The 16,545-nt window shown below is 54.7% G+C and overlaps 1 protein-coding gene across 1 annotated transcript in view; it reads right to left on the bottom strand.

Moving 5' to 3' along the window:
- Positions 1-10,499: 10,499 nt before the first annotated feature.
- CACNG4 (calcium voltage-gated channel auxiliary subunit gamma 4) overlaps positions 10,500-16,545 on the bottom strand; it is a 59,523-nt gene continuing 53,477 nt past the window's right edge. Inside the window, exon 4 of the mRNA XM_025889935.2 lies at positions 10,500-13,443. Coding sequence (XP_025745720.1) covers positions 12,905-13,443 — 539 coding nt within the window. The 3' untranslated portion in view covers positions 10,500-12,904. The remainder of the gene's footprint in view (positions 13,444-16,545) is intronic.

The following is a 16,545-nucleotide window of genomic DNA, read 5'->3' as shown; positions in this document are numbered from 1 at the left end:
TGCCCAGGGTGGGAATGTTTTTTTTTTTTTTTTCTTTTTTGCTTTTTTTTTTTTTTTTTTAAGATTTTATTTATTTGAGAGAGAGAATGAGTGCACGGTGGCGGGGAGGGGGCAGAGGCAGAGGGAGAAACAGACTCCCGCGGAGCAGGGAGCCCAACACGGGGCTCGATCCCAGGACCCCGAGATCATGACCTGAGCGGAAGGCAGACACTTAAACCACTGAGCCACCCAGGCGCCCCCGCTTTTTCCTTCTCAGTTCTCCTCCCATCCCTCCAACTGGGTCCAGAAGGAAAGCTCCGTTTGGGGTTAGTAAGTCTCGGACACTTTCCAATGCTTGCAAATCAAAGAATAGCCTGGAAAGGACAAAGAATCCAGCTGGACCTGACTGTAGTTCCGGTTTCATTTTACCGTTTCAGTTTTACTTCTATTCAAGATTTGCCGGTTATGTTTTCATTTACAAAGTGCATATATTTAAGTAAAAAAGAACAGAAGTCGGTTGACTATTAAGAGGACTATTAAGAGGCTGATGGTGTGTGGACACAGCAGAGGACAGAGGACAGTTTGGGATGGACCCCAGAGAGTCCTGCCTGCCCATGTGCCCCCCGGGGCTCGAGCCCCTGCACCCTTCCTGTGTTCTGCACCTCTTCTCTATCAGTTGACCAGTTGTCTCTTTGGGGGGTCTATCCAAGAGGTTGATGTGGGGCCAGGAATAGACCCCTGAGCTGGGCAGGATTTTGAGCTTCAAGATCCTGGCCTCGGGTTGCCACAGCTTACAGAAATACTCTTCCTGTGTGCGGAGAAACACTCAGAGGCACCCAGCCTTGGAATCACGGTCTGTTAATAATAACGATAATCATAGGAACCGTGCATCTTGAGTGAGTGTTTACTATGTAGCATGTGCTGCCCTAAGCCTTTCCACATCATTGCCCTTAAACGACACACCAATCCATGAGGTGAGCGAGACTATGACATCCATTTTGCAGATAAGGATACAGAGGCTCAGAGACACGAAGCAACTTGTCCAAGGTCACACAGCAGGGAAATGGTGAAGTCGGGTTTCAGAACCCAGAGCCCAAACTCTGAAGCAATGGTTGGAGCTGGGAGGAGAGAGGTCCAGATCTATTGTGGCTACGGGGGAGCAAAAGTATTCTTTCCCTCTACCCTTCTAAGTTCTCAGCTCAGGCTCCCGTCACAGGAGAAACGCATATACACTTACTAGCTGTAAGTTTTCCATGACACAGGAGCCTTGCCTCGGGAAACACCCGAAGGAACGGTTCAAACTGAGTGTTTTTACGCACTGGGATGCACAGTGGGATGAAAAGCAGAAAGTTGGTGAAAGATATCGGGAAAACAAGAGGCTATGAACTAAGTGCAGTAAATTGGGGAAACAGTGAGGTCTATTTAGATCCCTCTTGGGGGGTCCTGGGGATGCAGGAGCTCCTTTCCTCTGGGTAGAGGGAGGACAACTCCCACCTGAGGGTCTCAGGTCCTGCTTCAGGGCAGACGGGCCGGGTGGGGGTCCTGGCACCTGCTGTTCCTCAAATTCCTTCCACCTAAACTATTCAGTATGCCAAGGTGCCATATTTGGGAGTAATGTGCCCTGAACCCCGGCTTGACCGAGAAAAGGAAACTGCAGCCTGGAGAGAGGATGCGCCAAGCCAGGCCTGCCCAGCGCTTGCGCCAGCGCTGAGCTGAGGCCTCCCGTCCGAAGCCACAGGCTGGTGGAGGGCAATTACCGCTCACCCTTCGTGTTGCAAAGCAGCCTCCCCAACCAGGTGGTAAATCTGCCAGAGCTCCTCCCTCAACCTTCCTCATCTCCGCTCTCCTTCTCTCCCTGCCCCCCTGCCTCTGTTCCCGGTGAACCTCCTGGCCTCAGTGGGGGACAGGCTTGTGCACCCTGGGGGGTCCTGAGTCCTCCACCCCAGGGAGCAGAGCATTAAAGATGGATGGTCTCTTCCTCTTGAAGTCGTCTTTGTGTAAATCGGCCCCATGTGGTCAACTCCAGGGGTTGCAGGTAAGTCGTACCCACCCCAGCCCCGTTTCCTAAAATTCCTCCAAACAGACCTTTTCTGCTCATTGAGGCCACTGCCAGGCCGCCTGTGCGGCTCTCCAGAACCTTGCTGGGCCGGGGAAGGGGCTCGGTGGATGCTGGCGTTTGCTGGGAGCCGGGGCTGGGAGACGTCCGCAGCTGTTGTAGGGGGGGACCCTCCCCTTTCCAGGGTATGGGGGAGGAGGGCGCCCTGGGGAACCAGCCTGCCAGGGATGGAGTGGCCAGCCGTGGATCAGAGCCTGCTCTGCTGTCCTGGGCTGGGCTCATCAGCCTCTCTAAGCTGCCCTCCTGCATCTTAAATGAGGGCAGTGATGTCTGGCTGGGGAGCTGGCAAGCATCAGGGATAACGCTCTTTACCAGCTTAGCCTGTGCGAGGTGCTGTGGACAGAATTATGCGCCCCCCCCTCAATTCAGATGTTGAAGCCCAAACCCCAGTGTGATGGTTTTTGGAGGTGGGGCCTTTGGGAGGTGATTATATTAGATGAGGTCATGAGAATGGGGCCCCATGATGGGATTAGTGTCCTTAAAGGAAGAGATACCAGACAGCTTGTTCTTTCTTTTTCTCTGCCACGTGAGGACTCGGTGCGGTGAAACCCAGGAAGAGGGCTCTTCCCAGAACCCAACCACACTGGCACCCTGATCTAAGACTTCCAGCCTCCAGAACCATGAGAAGGTACATTTCGATTGTTTAAGTCAGTCTCTGGCATTTTGTTACCTGAGCTAACAGAGTAGGCAGTCATATCCAGGATGGCTAGTGATATTATTACTTACAGACCACAAATGGATCCGCTTCTCTGATGGGCAATAAGCTTCTGGAGTGTAGAGGAAACGAGGCTGTATCACATACTCATTCTGGGTACCCTCGGAGAACACCCCCCAGATTTGAGCCCAGGTTGGATCTTCATATACGTTTGCTGAATGACTGACGGACGGCTGGGTGGACAGATGAACTAAAAGAAGGGGGACAGAAACTCCAAAAATTTACCAGATGATCCGGAGGACCTTTCTATGTGCTTTAAGGCCATAGGGACATTAGAAATGGCAGCTGGGGCAGACCCAGAACAGCTTGGACCAGTGGCTAATTTGCCTCAAGATGCTGAGGGACACCCCAGGAGGGCATCACTGTTACCTCTGCGGTCAAGTTCAAAAGGAAGCAGCCTCCTGAGATCCAACATTTTCTACAATCTTTGGATATGCCACACTCAGCTAAGCGGGAGTTGTCTACATTTTACTCATCCAGATGAACCAGTTTTCATTTGTCCCAAATGACTGCTCTTTTCCAAGAAGGACCAGACATAACTAGGGGAAGGGAGGAAAACATCTCCCAGAGGTGGACCTCATTCAGAACTGGGGCCAGGGCACACCGGGGAGGGGGCCGAGTAAGTCTTCCCTGGCAACATGCTGATCTAATTTTGAGCTCAGCCTTAACTGGGCTGCGCCATGGCCTTGGGCGTTTGATCTTAAGATACTATAAAAAAGCACAGCGCCACCCAGTTGGTCCAACCTCTTTCCACCATTTCATCTGCCTCCCTGCACTGTTCAATTCGGACCCTCTGTTGCATCAGGCTTGCTGCCCCCAATTCCATCCTGTGAGCCCAGGGGACCAGGGGCTCCTCCATCTTTGAGGCCCATGATGGCGCCAGGCTGACCTCTGCTTCTGCCATCATGTCTCCTCTGACTCTGCTGCCTCCCTCTTCCCCTTAGATGGACCCTTGTGATGACACTGGGTCCACCCAGCTAATCCAGGAACAGCTCCCCATCTCAAGATCCTTACTTTAATCACACCCGCCACATAAAGCGACGTATTTGCAGGTTCCAGGGATTAGGACTTGGACATCCTTGGAGGCCTTGGGGGCCTTGGAGGTCCCTATCTTCCTGCACATGTGCTGATTTACAGTTTGCTTGATTTTCTCTGGCATCACCTTGCAGCTCAGGTGCAGGAGAAGGTGGAAGGTGAGATTAGGAGGGTTGGGGTCTTCCAGGCGGAAAAGCTAGAACAAGAAGGGACCAAGGGAATGGAGGGCATTGGCAAGGATTAGTTTGAATGATGACTCTCGATGGCCCTGCAACCAGGAAGGTTGATGTATTAGAATGTGGAGCAGTCAAGGCCCTGGAGGGCTTGAGAGGTTGGAGAACAGGTGGAGTGGTGGTAAGGGAGAGAAGGAGTGGAGCATTTGCAGCTGTGGGCAGAGAGGAGGATGCTGTTCCAGAAGATTACAGGGGGCGGGGGGGACGGTCAGGGGTGCTGCCAAGATCCAGGTCGGAGACACAGGTCTTTGGAGGCGCGAAGGAAGGCGAACTGTGAGGCCAGGGAGTTGGGGTGGTTGGCCCCACGGTTGTTGATGGTGGCAGGATGTGGGGTACAGAGGTGAAGCCTCTGATGAATGTGAAGGAGTGGCCAGGAAGGTGTTTGAGAGATGACAGTGAGGAGAAGGAGCTCGGGGTGGTCTACCGCAGGCCCTCAGAGAAGGCTTTTCCCCAGGAAGGTGGAGGAATAATGGTCTGGAGGTGTCAGCATCCCCCACACTTCGCTTTCTTGTTATTACAAGTCCAAGGACATGAGTTCATAACCTTCTCTGACCACAGACTTCTGTTCCTGAGGTTGTACCGGCAGTTTTGTTGGAAGCTGCAAGTTTAAAAATACCTGTGTCAGGTGTATGGGCCCCAGCCTTCCTCTGGACTCTAGGGTCCCTTGGATTCCCTTTCTCTCTTTGCAACCCCACACCTCTCGGGACTGAGTGTGGAGCTGAGCAGCCAGGAATGTCATGTTGGGAACCTGGGCAGAGGACCCCAGCAGAAGAAGGGACAGCTTTCACCAGGAGGACGGGGGTGAGGGAGGAGGGTTGGGGGGAGTGGGAAGGTATGTCCTTAGGAGAGAGGGTGGTTTCATGTGTCCCAGGAGGTGGAGCTGCAGGGAGTTCCAGAGGGCACAGTGGAGACAGAGAATGGGCGGGAGGGTTGGTGGGTGGCGAAGAAGTCTAGAGCCAAGCAGGATACCCCAGAGGTGGGGGTGGGGGGAGGGGAGATTTCATTTTCCAAAAAATGGCCACAGAGGTATTTCTGTGCCCACATGTTCTTCCAGAACCTGTCGCTTCTTGTCAAAACCGTGGACTATTTCTTCTCTCCTTCAACTCAAGGAGGCTTTTGACTGTCTTCACCGTTAAAGTGCAGTGGAAGTGACTTCTGAGACTCCCACCTTTCTCTCTTGCTCTGGGGACAGTGGCCCTTGGACCTAAGCACTATGCATTGAGGAACCTCAGGTCACACAGAGAAGCCATGTGTAGACATTCAGGCTGAAAACTGCAGCTGAAGTCTTGGCCAATAGCCATTGTCAAGTGCCAGACATATGAGCAAATAAGTTTCCAGATGATTCCAGCCCCCAACCATCGAGTCTTCCAGCCAAGGCCCCAGACCAGTGGAACAGAGATAAGCCGTCCCGATCTGTCCCTGTCAAGCAGAGATAAGAATCCAGGACCATATTTAATGGTTGTTTAACACCACTAAGTTCTGATGTAATTTGTTACACAGCCCTACTAACTGATACGCTCTGAGAGAGAGGAAGGAGTTACATTTAGCCTGGCTGAGGATGGCTAAATGTGAGGTCTGGTGGAATGAAGCAGCCCAGCCTTTCAAGAGGAACTTGGCATGAAGCTGCTTCCCAGCTACTGGGGAAGGGAGGCTGTTATCCCCCCAGCCCAGACACCCAGGTGTGCGTGTCAAGAAGAGCCTGAGTGTCTTTTGGGTTGGACAAGGAGTCTGACCTTTTCATCAGCTGAGCCAGAAGCTCATAGTGAGAAGTCACCAGATCTTAACCAAATGCATCCTGAGAATCCCAGCACTTTGGCCCCATTCAGACACCATTTAAGATCTAGGGAGCAAATAAGCTATGTCCAGCAATAGGACATGAGTCAGATAAATGGCAACATCTCTGTTTTGTGCAGCCGTTAAAGACTGTGGTTTTGAGGAATATTTAAAGACACGGGAAGGGGCACCCAAGTGGCTCAGTGGGGTAAGCATCTGACTCTTGATTTCAGCTCAGGTCATGATCTCAGCGTCGTGAGATGGAGCCCTGCGTGGAGCCTCAGTTGGGTTCTGTGCTCAGTGGGGAGTCTGCTTGAGATTCTCTCTCTCCCTCTGCCCCTCCCCCTACTTGCACACATGAGCTCTCTCTCTCTAAAATAAATAAACAAATCTTATAAAAAAAAAAAAAAGACCCGGGAAGATTCCCATGATGAAAACCAGTGAACAGAGGCAGTGTATTAAGCCACACCCTGACATGCATTGGGGTGCACTGAAGGTTATACTTGTGTGTACATCTTGGGTAGTGTGATTTTGGCTGATACGGTTTTTTTCTTTAATTTCTCTGTATTTTTCAGATTTTTAAAGGTAAAAGGGAATACTCTTCAGATTAAGAAAACATAGTATTTGTTTTAAAAAGGACCTAGCTCTTTGCAATTTAATGTGTGGTTCCTGGAGATCCCACAGAGGTTAATGTATGTCCGAGAAAACTTGTCAGGGGACAAAGGTCAGGAAGTAGGTCCATCCAAGGTCCCTGTCCTGCAGTTGTAAGAACAAGGAAAAGCACTTGTTAACCTCTTCCACAGCAGACTTCTGTTCCTGAGGTTGTACTGGCAGTTTTGTTGGAAGCCGCAAGTTTAAAAATATCTGTATCAGGTGTATGGGCCCCATCTCCCCCTTTGGATTCTAAGGTCCCTGAGCGCCTCTCCTACCCCCAGTCCCTCACCCCACCCCTCCTGTCTAGGGCTGGGCAGCCAGGGGTGCTATATTAGGAGCCAGCGCAGGGAGCTGAAGTCACGGGCTGGCTCTGAGCTCCCTGCAGGGAGACCTCCCCTCCCCCCCTCTCCCCTCCACCCCCCCGCCCCCAGCCGCTCCTCTGTGCCAGCCTCACACTAGGACACCCCAGACCTTCTCGTGTAGCCTGGGGGCACCTGAAAGTGGTCAGGACTGGGCTCTTGCAGCCTGCATGGCCCGTGAGGAACTGGAAAGGCCCCAGTAAGGTTTGGGGGCCTGCAGAAGCTTCGAAGAAGGCAGGAGCCATGTGGCAGCCGTGCCCACTACCACTTGGTGGCCTGGAGACCACTGAGGGGGGTAATGAATGGGCTTCAGCCAGAGAAGCGCCTGCGACAGGAGCCCTCTCCGGAGGGGCGCCGCCTGTGTCGGATCGGCTGGATGACAGGTGTCTCCCAAACCAAAGTGCAGTGGGCATGGCACCCTACGGGCCTGGCTCTCAGAGCACCACCTCTGAGCGCTGTTCTAGAACAGTCCATCCGGAGAAACCAACGCTCCTGAAAGCTCACTCTTAATGCTCCTTGCTGAGCTGGGGTATTTATGTACGTTTCCTCGTTTAAGTTTTATTCATTCTCCCAATAACCCTGGGAGGGAAGTGCCCCCTCCTCATCTGACCCAGGAGGATGGAACGGGGGGCTCTGAGATGTTGGGGGCCTTGCCCAGTGCTGCCTGCCGGTGAGTCGGTCTTTCTGGCTCCGAGCCCCGTCCCTGCAGCTGCCGGGTGGGTGCGGCCCAGCCTCAAGCTGGGCTGGGTTGCTGGGCTTGAGCTCCGGTGGCCTGTTTGGTTGGATTCAGTCAGCCTTTTGACCCCAAACCCAGGCAGCCCCCACCCTCACCCAGGACAGGTGGACATTTTCCCATTTCCTTCTGCCACAACCTATCTGTTACCCAAACTGCTGGCTCAGAAGCGAAGAGGAAAAAGGCAAAAATCAGAAAGTGTCACAGGGAAAGGAAATCCTGGAAATAAACGAATGAGTTTTCCTAATATGTCCACAGCGTCGATGCAAATACCAAAACCTCGCGGGTGATCTTGCGCCAGGGACCTCACCCACCAGTGCCTTAGTCTCCCTCGCTGTAGAATCAGGCCGGTGCACGGTTTCTGGCGTTATTGACGTTTTGGACCGGATCATTCCTGGCCTGTGCGGTGAGGGTGTAATATGTTGAGCAACCGCCCTAGCCTCCATGCACTAGATGCCAGGAGCACCCCCCCTTCCACGTTGTGACAGCCAAAAATGTCTCTAGACACCGGCAAGTGTCCCTCGGAGAACAAAATCACCCATGCTTGAGAACCACTGGGCGAGTGGCATCTCCCTTTCATGATCCTTGCGAACATCCTCAAAAAGGATTTCCTTCCTCCTGTTTATTCTTCCTTGGTCCCTCCCTCCCTCTTCGGGCTTATTTTCTCTTCTAGGATGAACACCTCAAATGAGATAATTCCTAAAGTACCTACCCCTGCTGTTGGGCCTGATGTCCAGTGATTCTGCAGTTCTCGCTTGGGTCAAGGCGCAAGCGCAAGCCGATTCCTCCAAAACCTCCGGAGAAGGGAGCCGGGGCCCACTTTACAGACGGGGCATCTGGAGCAGAGAAGAGGCCAGACATCCCACCGGCGCTGAAGGAGGGCTCAGGCCACGCAGAGGTGGATGCAGTCCCACAGTGTCAGCGTCAAGGGGGCATTCCCCCAAAGATTGGTGGTGGGGCAGGCAAGAGAGGGAGGTACTGAAAGGCATAGACGAGGGAGCTGAGACTGGCCAGCTGTTCGCCTAACCGGTTTTTTTTTTTTTTCCCCTGGGCGGGACTACATTTCCCATCTTCCCTGGCTCTTAGAGACGTGACTGTGTTACTGAGTTCTGGCCAACGGCACACGAGCAGAAGGGGAAGTCACAGCTTCCTCGTCCATTAAATGTCCCCACAAGACTCCCCTATTCCCAAGATCACCCGCCCTCTGTCTCCTCCATCGGGCTACTGGATGACCATGCCAGGGCGACGTGGGAAGCCTATGTCGAAGCTGAATGAGGCCCCACAGGATGGGTCTTTACCTCTGAATGACTGTGTGAAGCACAGCATGCCCCATCCCGCCCCGTTGGTTGGACTTGACATGAGTGAGAAGGAAACTTCTGTTGCATTAAAGCCATTCTACGGGTGGGGGTTTTTGGTTATGCTGGTAGCCTGCTCTGAATGATGCAAGTGAAGGGAAGAATTGGGGGGGGGACGCTTTTGTGTCAGTTCTTGTGGATCTAATGCTGCAGATTAGGGTGGCAGAGTTTTTAGGTGGCAGAAATTCGTGACCACGTGAGCCCCACGTTGGAGGCCGTACCCTGCCACTACATTCAGACTGCCGTGGGATTCCGCCAGAACGGCTGCAAAGCTCGTGCTGAGCCGGTTTCCTGAGGGCTAAGAATAAATAGGAGGCAGGGAAGTTTTGGCCCATGGGGCTCGTGCTGGGTGGCGTTGGCTCAGGCTGGTGGAGCCATCAGCCTGGAGCTTGGCAGGGGCTCAGTTGGTGGGGGTGGGGGACTGAACTCCCCTGGCGCCGGTACTTGGTGGCTTGTCCGGGAGCTCAGTTTCCCCGCTTACCCATCTCAGGCAGGAGGAAAGAGGGTCAAAAAGCCGGGGTTGAAAGTTCAGACATGCTGGGAGGGGTTCCTGCTGCCATCAGAGTGGGGACGGTGCACCTCGCCCTCCCTTTGCTGGGACCAGGGTGAGAAAGGCCTTCTTGAGGCTCAGAGTTTAGTGCCTCTAGGTTCCAGGAGGAGCACCAAAGCCTGGGGCTCTAGGAGGAAAACCCGCGGTCCGGGTCCTGGAAGTCAGGGGCACGTGTACTTGGCTGTTAAAAGTCCCCTGGGCGGCCGCTCGGGTAGAACTAGGGGAAGACACCAATCATCCCCTCGTCATGCCTCCCAAGAGGGTCGGGCTGACAACCCGCCAGTGCCCGTCTGCAAGGGTGAAGGTGCTGACTTACAGTGGGTGTCTGTTGTGACTGGCCGGGGCCTGTGACAGTATGTCGACATTGCCCTGATCGGAGGGGTCACGCTGTCCCTCTCGCTGACCCTGACCTCACTCTTCCTCGGTGGCTGGGGGCGGTGGTGGCCGGCTGCTGTGCCTGAGATTAGGTGGCGTGGTCCCATCTGGCCTCTGGTTGGAGCCACATTCTCCTGCCTGGCTTTCCCAGTCATTTGGGTACTTGGCCCTCCTTTATTTCTTAATCGTTTCAGAATTTGGGGGGCAAAGGAGGCTGGACGCCTTAGAAACCCAGCCAGGCAGCTTAGGGCCCCCGAGGCTCTGGTTCCGTCTGTCTGGCTCCCACCCTGCAAAGTTCTGAGGACAGGCCAGGCTTGCTTCGCTGCCCGGATGCCCACACCGCAGCCCTGGGGTGGCCTGTCCACCTTCCAGCCCATCCGTGAAAAGACACCTGGACGGCACCACCCAGCGCTCTGAAACCCGATTAAAGCCAGGTTGAAGCCAGAGAAACCCACCTTGACCAGCACAGGAACCACCCTGCCTCCATCTTCTCCTGGAGGGTCCACCGTGTCCCCCCAGACTCAGGGACACTGGTTGCCCTAAGTGCCCACCAAGACTTGAGGGGAGCTCTAGCTCCCCCCCCCCCCCCCACATCAAGAAGAGAACATTTTAAAAATGTTTTTATTTAATTAAAAAAAAAAAAGACAGAACCAACAACCCAAAACCAGTAGTAGGTACAGGATTCACAGGTGCTTAACTGGTGAAACACACAGGGGCTGGTTGGAGAGGGCGGTGGGATGGGAGGGGGCAGGCACAGGCCGCAGGTCTCAGACTGACAGGTGGCAGGGAGCCAGCTCTGCCCACATCCCCGGGCAGCCCTGGGCGAGGGTCGGTGAGCAGGAGGGATGGGCCAGGGCCGAGGGGCCAGGAACCCCGGGGGCTCCCTGCTCTTCTGTCCTCCTTTGTTGCTTCTTTTCTACTCTTTCCTGGTCCCTAGAGTGGGCCCCGCATTCTCTGTCTGGGACTGGGCAAGAGGTAGGATTCATCGGAACACAGCTTTTCTCCGTGGAATGATAGAAACCTCTATAGGGCAGCAAGTGTGGAGGTGGCTTACGTGGTAGAAACAGCACGGCTGCCTGGCTTTGGGAAGTGACAGAAGAGCCTGGGGACCTCGCTGGGGGATGGGTTCCCAGGTTTTGCCCCCTTCCTTTGAGCCTGATGCGATGGTGTCCTGGATGGGGGGGCGGGGGTGCGCCGAGGGTGGTCGGGGCGGGGGCGGGACGGGGACGGGGTTGGCCCCCAGCAGGGCAGGCCACGAGCCCTGACACTCCAGCATTTACTGCCGCACATGCTTGGACAAGCCTCCACACAAAGCCAACCTCAACGGGAGGAAGGGGTTTTGAGCAAGCACAAAGGGGCCTCCAGCACACCGTGTCTCCGCCGGCCCGCACTCCAGGGTGGTCAGGTGAGGGGTCCCCATGGAGATTTCCTCTCCGGGGGGGGGCGGGGGCGAAGGAGGATGGCAATGACCATGACCCAGATCTGAACTCCTAAGGGGCTGAGTCCGCCCAGGGGGGTGGAGGGGGGTCGCTGAGCAGGTGGCTGAGGTAAGAATTTGCTTGTCACTTCTAAGGAGGACAGCTACTGAGACCACAGACGACCGCTCGAGATCGGGTTACCAAGTCTCAAAAAGTAAGAAAGGATTTGTCTTTAGAAAGCACGTGTTTGATATAAAAGAGGGTGAGCTCCCTGCTCCAGAAAGTTTTGCTTCTGAACCCACACCCGCTTCCACGTTCTCTGCTCGCTTCAGGAGGGGGAGGGACGGCTGTGGATGGAAAGAACATCAAACACGGAGCCGCCTCCCAGGCCCCCCAGTGCTGGGACGTCCCTCTCCCGAGGAGGAAGGACAGCACGGCGGGGCCTTTCCGTCCAGACGTTCTCGGCCGAGCCCTTCAGGGGGTGGCAGGAGGAATCACAATCCTAGGAGTTGGGGAGGGACTGCTGCCTTTTTAAGATGAAGAGATGAATGTCACTTGCTCTCCTGGCAATAAATCTGGATTAATGACCGCTTAGGAAGTGGACGTTTGAGCTGATTTTTTGGTCGCTGTTTACCCTCGGGTCTCCCTTTCTTGCTCAGAAGTTCAGGCTCCTGTTGCCGAATACCAGGGTGTGTGTGTGTGTCGGGGGGTGCGGGGGTCTGCCCCTTCCTCTCCCTGAGGAGGGACAGAGCGGCTCCTCAGGTCAGTGGGGAGCACCCCAGCAAGAGGCCATATACGACCACCTTTCCTCGGACCCGTGGAATCTTCCAGACTCTCAAGTACCGTCGGTGCGTTCTGCCCTTTCCGTGGGAGGCAGAAGCTTCTACAAGCGGACAGGAATGCCAGCAACAGACTCCGGCCTTTATCTCACACCCCACCCCCCTCGGCCAGCAGAGGCCTCCCCCTCTGCAGATTCTTCCAGAGGCCTTGGTCTCCTCAGGTTGAGGGAAGCTGGCCCCAGGACAGCGCAAAGGCCGAAGCACCAGTTGGCCGCAGGCCTTTCTCCTCTGGATCACTGTTATTTCAACAACCGGCCACTGCCAGAGAGAGAGAGCGCGCGAGAGACAGGGAGGGGGCGGGTTTCGGCTTCCTCGTTTCCCACTCACGGACACGGAACCTCAGATCAGAAAGCAGTGGACCAGTGTCCAAAGGCCCCCAGGTGCCCGGTGAGGCCCTCCCCGGTGGCCCAGCACCCAGGCAGGGAGGGAGGACCCCGAAAGCCCATTCTTCTGGCAAGATTTGTTTCCAAGAGGAGATAATGGCTCGATTTTTGTCTTCCCCGGGGTCGCTCAAGGCCGTGCAGCCTCAGGAGATTTCAGAATCCCGGGGCATCAAACACCCTCTCTGGGGACAAAGTCAGCCTTCCGCCTCCATTTCCCGTCTCCCGGGTGGCTTCGCGCCAAGCCAGCCCGTGACACTTGCTGGAGACCAGGGAGGGGTGGGTTTGGCTTCCGTCCATTGTTGGTCCGTCTTAAGGGGCAGGTGCCCTGGTGTGGGATCCACACACAGCTGTTCTGGGGACAGGCCGGCGCTGAGAGGAAGGGGCAGCTCACACAGGGGTCGTCCGCCGGTTCAGCATGCTGACGTGCAAGCCTTCCTTCAGGTCCTGCTGGAAGAAGTCGTGCACCTGCAGGAAGCTGGCCTCCTGGTCGGGGCTGTAGCTGGCGGCGGTGGTCACCTTGAGGGGCTCCCTGGACAGCGTGTACATGGACAGCTCGCCCATGGGGATGGCCCCGGTGATCTTCAGGCCCACCGGGGACGCCGCCCTGGAGGGAGAGGCCTCGGTGGACCTGGAGCTGGACCGCGAGCGCCGTCGCCGGTACCTGTAGCTCGGCATCCTGGCGTAGGGAGACGAGGAGGGAGCCTTGAGGAATTCCCGTTTGGTCTTAAATCTCAACTCTTTATTTTTCTCAATGTAAATGTTTACAGCCAGGACACCCACGGTCTCGGCCACAATGAAGGACAGGGCTCCAAAGTAAAAAGACCAACCGTAGTTGTAATGGTTTTTTTTGTCTTCGTCACGCTTGTCGCTTGGGTCACCTGCGTTGCTGGAAATGTAGACGATGATGCCTATGATGTTACTGAGGCCTGAAAGGGAAGCAGAAGGGGGTGGGGGGGTGAGGCAGAGGTCAGACCCGCAGCTGGACAAACAGAGGAGGGGCTGGTGGCCACACTCCCTTGGACAGGCGTTGCTTTCTTCTGGTCGCCAACTTTTAAGTAATTGGTTTTGAATGGGTAATAAAGTTCAGATGCGGTGTGCAATAAAGCGCAGGCACTTGGCTGCCCACTTCCCCTCCTGAAGGCGGCTACCCTTCCTCCCTCCCTCCCTTCCTTCCTTCCTTCCTTCCTTCGTTCCTTCCTTCCTTTCTCTCTCTCTCTCTTTCTTTCTCTCTTTCTAGGATTTTTCTTATTTATTTGAGAGAAAGAGAGAGCGCGCACAAGCAGGGAGGAGGATCAGAGGGAGAGGGAGAAGCAGGCTTCCCGCCGAGCAGGGAGCCTGATGTGGGGCTCGATCCCAGGACCCTGAGATCATGACCTGAGCTGAAGGCAGACGCTTACCTGCCTGAGCCACCCAGGCGCCCCTGTTCTTCTTTCTTATATCATTGTTGTATCCAGTCTCTCTCCCTCCCTCCCTCCCTCCCTCTCTCTCTTTCACTCACACACACACACACACACACACACACACACACCCATCTATTTTTTTTCTTTGCACAATACTCTTTGTCCCCTTGCCTCTTCCTGGACTATTCCAGGTGGTGCCACGTCAGGACAGAGAGCTGTCTGTCTTTCTGAGTGCATGTGGCAGCCACTGCACAGACATGTAACCAGGCCTCTGCCGTGGACGTTCAGGGAGCTTCCAGCCCTCCGCTGTGACAGAGTTGTCACGGACATCCTTGTGTGCACACCATCCCACACACGCATGACTACAACTGCGGGAAGAATTCCTTGACGTGAAACTGCTGCTTCATCGGGTACATTTAAAAACTTAAAAATAGGGGCGCCTGGGTGGCTCAGTTGGTTAAGCGACTGCCTTCGGTTCAGGTCATGATCCTGGAGTCCCGGGATCGAGTCCCGCATCGGGCTCCCTGCTCAGCGGGGAGTCTGCTTCTCCCTCGGACCCTCCCCCCTCTCATGTGCTCTCTATCTCATTCTCTCTCAAATAAATAAATAAAATCTTTTAAAAAAAACTTAAAAATAAACTTTGGGGATGTTAGACGTACTGAAAAGTTGTGAAGAGAGTACGGAGAGCTCCCTTCTACCTCCTCACCCGGTTTCCCCTGCGAACAGCCGACATTACCGTGTACGTCTGTCACAACCAGGAAATCCCCCTGGTATGTTAACTACTCACTACTCTCGAGATTTTACTTGGATTTCACTGGGGTTTCCACTGATGTTCTTTTTCTGTTCCAGATCCACCCAGGGTACCATGTTGTGTTTTGAATTCAGAGTCACCGCCCCGCCCAAAATGTCTCAACAGCCTATAATTTATTACTCAACTTCCCGTGTCTCAGAATTCTCACGTGCAAAGTGGGAATCCCAGTGGTATGCGCTTCATCGGGCAGATGTGAGGATTAAATGAGCTAATATATGCAAAGCACTTATAATAGCACTTGGCACACAGTGAGCATGCTTTTACATTCTATTATAACCCATTGTGTTTCACTGTGAAGTAATGTGTTGTATGGTCTATGCACCGCCATGTCCTTTGTCCGTTCATCTATTGAGGAGATCCCAGTGTGGATGGTGTGCCCCAGGCTCTCCCAGCCTTTGAACCATACCTGTCCCCAGGCTCTGATCATTTTCCGCCTCAAATGCTTTAGGGACCCATCTCACCTCACTGCTGGGGCTGGAGTGGTCTGGAGCTGGGGGCCCTATGCATGAGCCCTGGCCTGCCACTGCCTTGGCCCAAGATCAGAGCTTCCATAAACCAGGGAATAAACAGGAACAAATGAACATCGCCTTGCTTGCCTGCCGTGATTGCCCCTTGTCCTTGCTTCCTCTCCTCTCTGGACCCATGTTTTTAGCTGAGTGTCCCTGGGCCTGGGACGCCACAGCGCCTCTGGTGACCTGGAGCCTCTGGATATGGCTTTGTGTGGTTCCTCCTGGGGAGATGGGCAGCTGCATAGGGGCACCTTATATGGGAGGCTGGCAGCGCTGGGCACAGCCTGTGTCTCTACAACCGTGTGACCTCAGGGAAGCCGCCTGGGCCACCTGACGGCCTCCTCAGAATCTGGGATGCTGTGGTTGTGCTCCCTGAGCACTTGGCGCATGGCCTTAATATGTGGTAGCTGGTGTTGGCGCAAGTCTTCTTTCCCTTCCTGGGGAAAGGAAAGGGGACAGGACTCAAACCTCATGGCAGGGACTTCTTTAACGGTTCACGTCTTCAGAAATCTGGGGGCTCAAAGGAGGAGAGAGAATGGGGTATACCCCTTTCCTCCCACCTCTGCCCCTGGGTCAAGAAGGAAAGGGGTGGGGACCTGGCCAAGAAGGAGACTCTACACTCAGGCTCTGCTTGCCAACACACACACACGGACATCCTGCACCCCTGACAAACATACAGCCCTCTCCGACACACACACACACACACACACATTGTTTATTGCCTTGGAAGGACACAGAAGCAGAAGTGATGTCGAGGAAGGAGCATAAGAAGCTGACTGAAAGATTTTGAGCCAGTCCCTTAACTGCTTTGACCCTGAAGTCACCTTCCCTCTCTCACAGAAACCATGAAGAGAGGACAAGCCGGGCTTGGGCACTGTGAGGCCCTTCCAGCCCCCCCTCCAGCCCCCCCACCGCTGTCCTCAGCGAAGGAAGCTTGACCACCAAGGACCACCAGCGACCACCGCCGTTACTTGGATTCTCATTGTCACCATCATGGGACTCCTGGGCTGTTTTAGGATGCAGAGCTCAGGTCAAGCTAGGGCTGCCTCACCAGACTGGGGTAAGAAAAAAGATGCTTTGAAAGCAAGAACACTGTTAAGGCCTTGCAAGGAGCTATGATAACAACTGAGAAAGAATCACTGAACTCAGGGCGCCTGGGTGGCTCAGTTAAGCGCCTCCCTTTGGCTCAGGACACGATCCCAGGTTCCTGGGATCAAGCCCCACATCAGGCTCCCTGCTCAGGGGGAGTCTTCTTCTCCCTCTCCCTCTGCCCCCACCCCTCGTGCGCGCGCTCTCTCTCTCTCTCTC

This window comes from Callorhinus ursinus, unplaced genomic scaffold (genome assembly GCF_003265705.2).
Source record: "Callorhinus ursinus isolate GAN/ISIS: 27379988/994484 unplaced genomic scaffold, GSC_fseal_2.0 scaffold50, whole genome shotgun sequence".
Classification (NCBI taxonomy): Eukaryota; Metazoa; Chordata; class Mammalia; order Carnivora; family Otariidae; genus Callorhinus; species Callorhinus ursinus.
Note: the sequence above shows the minus strand (reverse complement) of the source record. Positions and strands in the feature narration are given on the sequence as shown.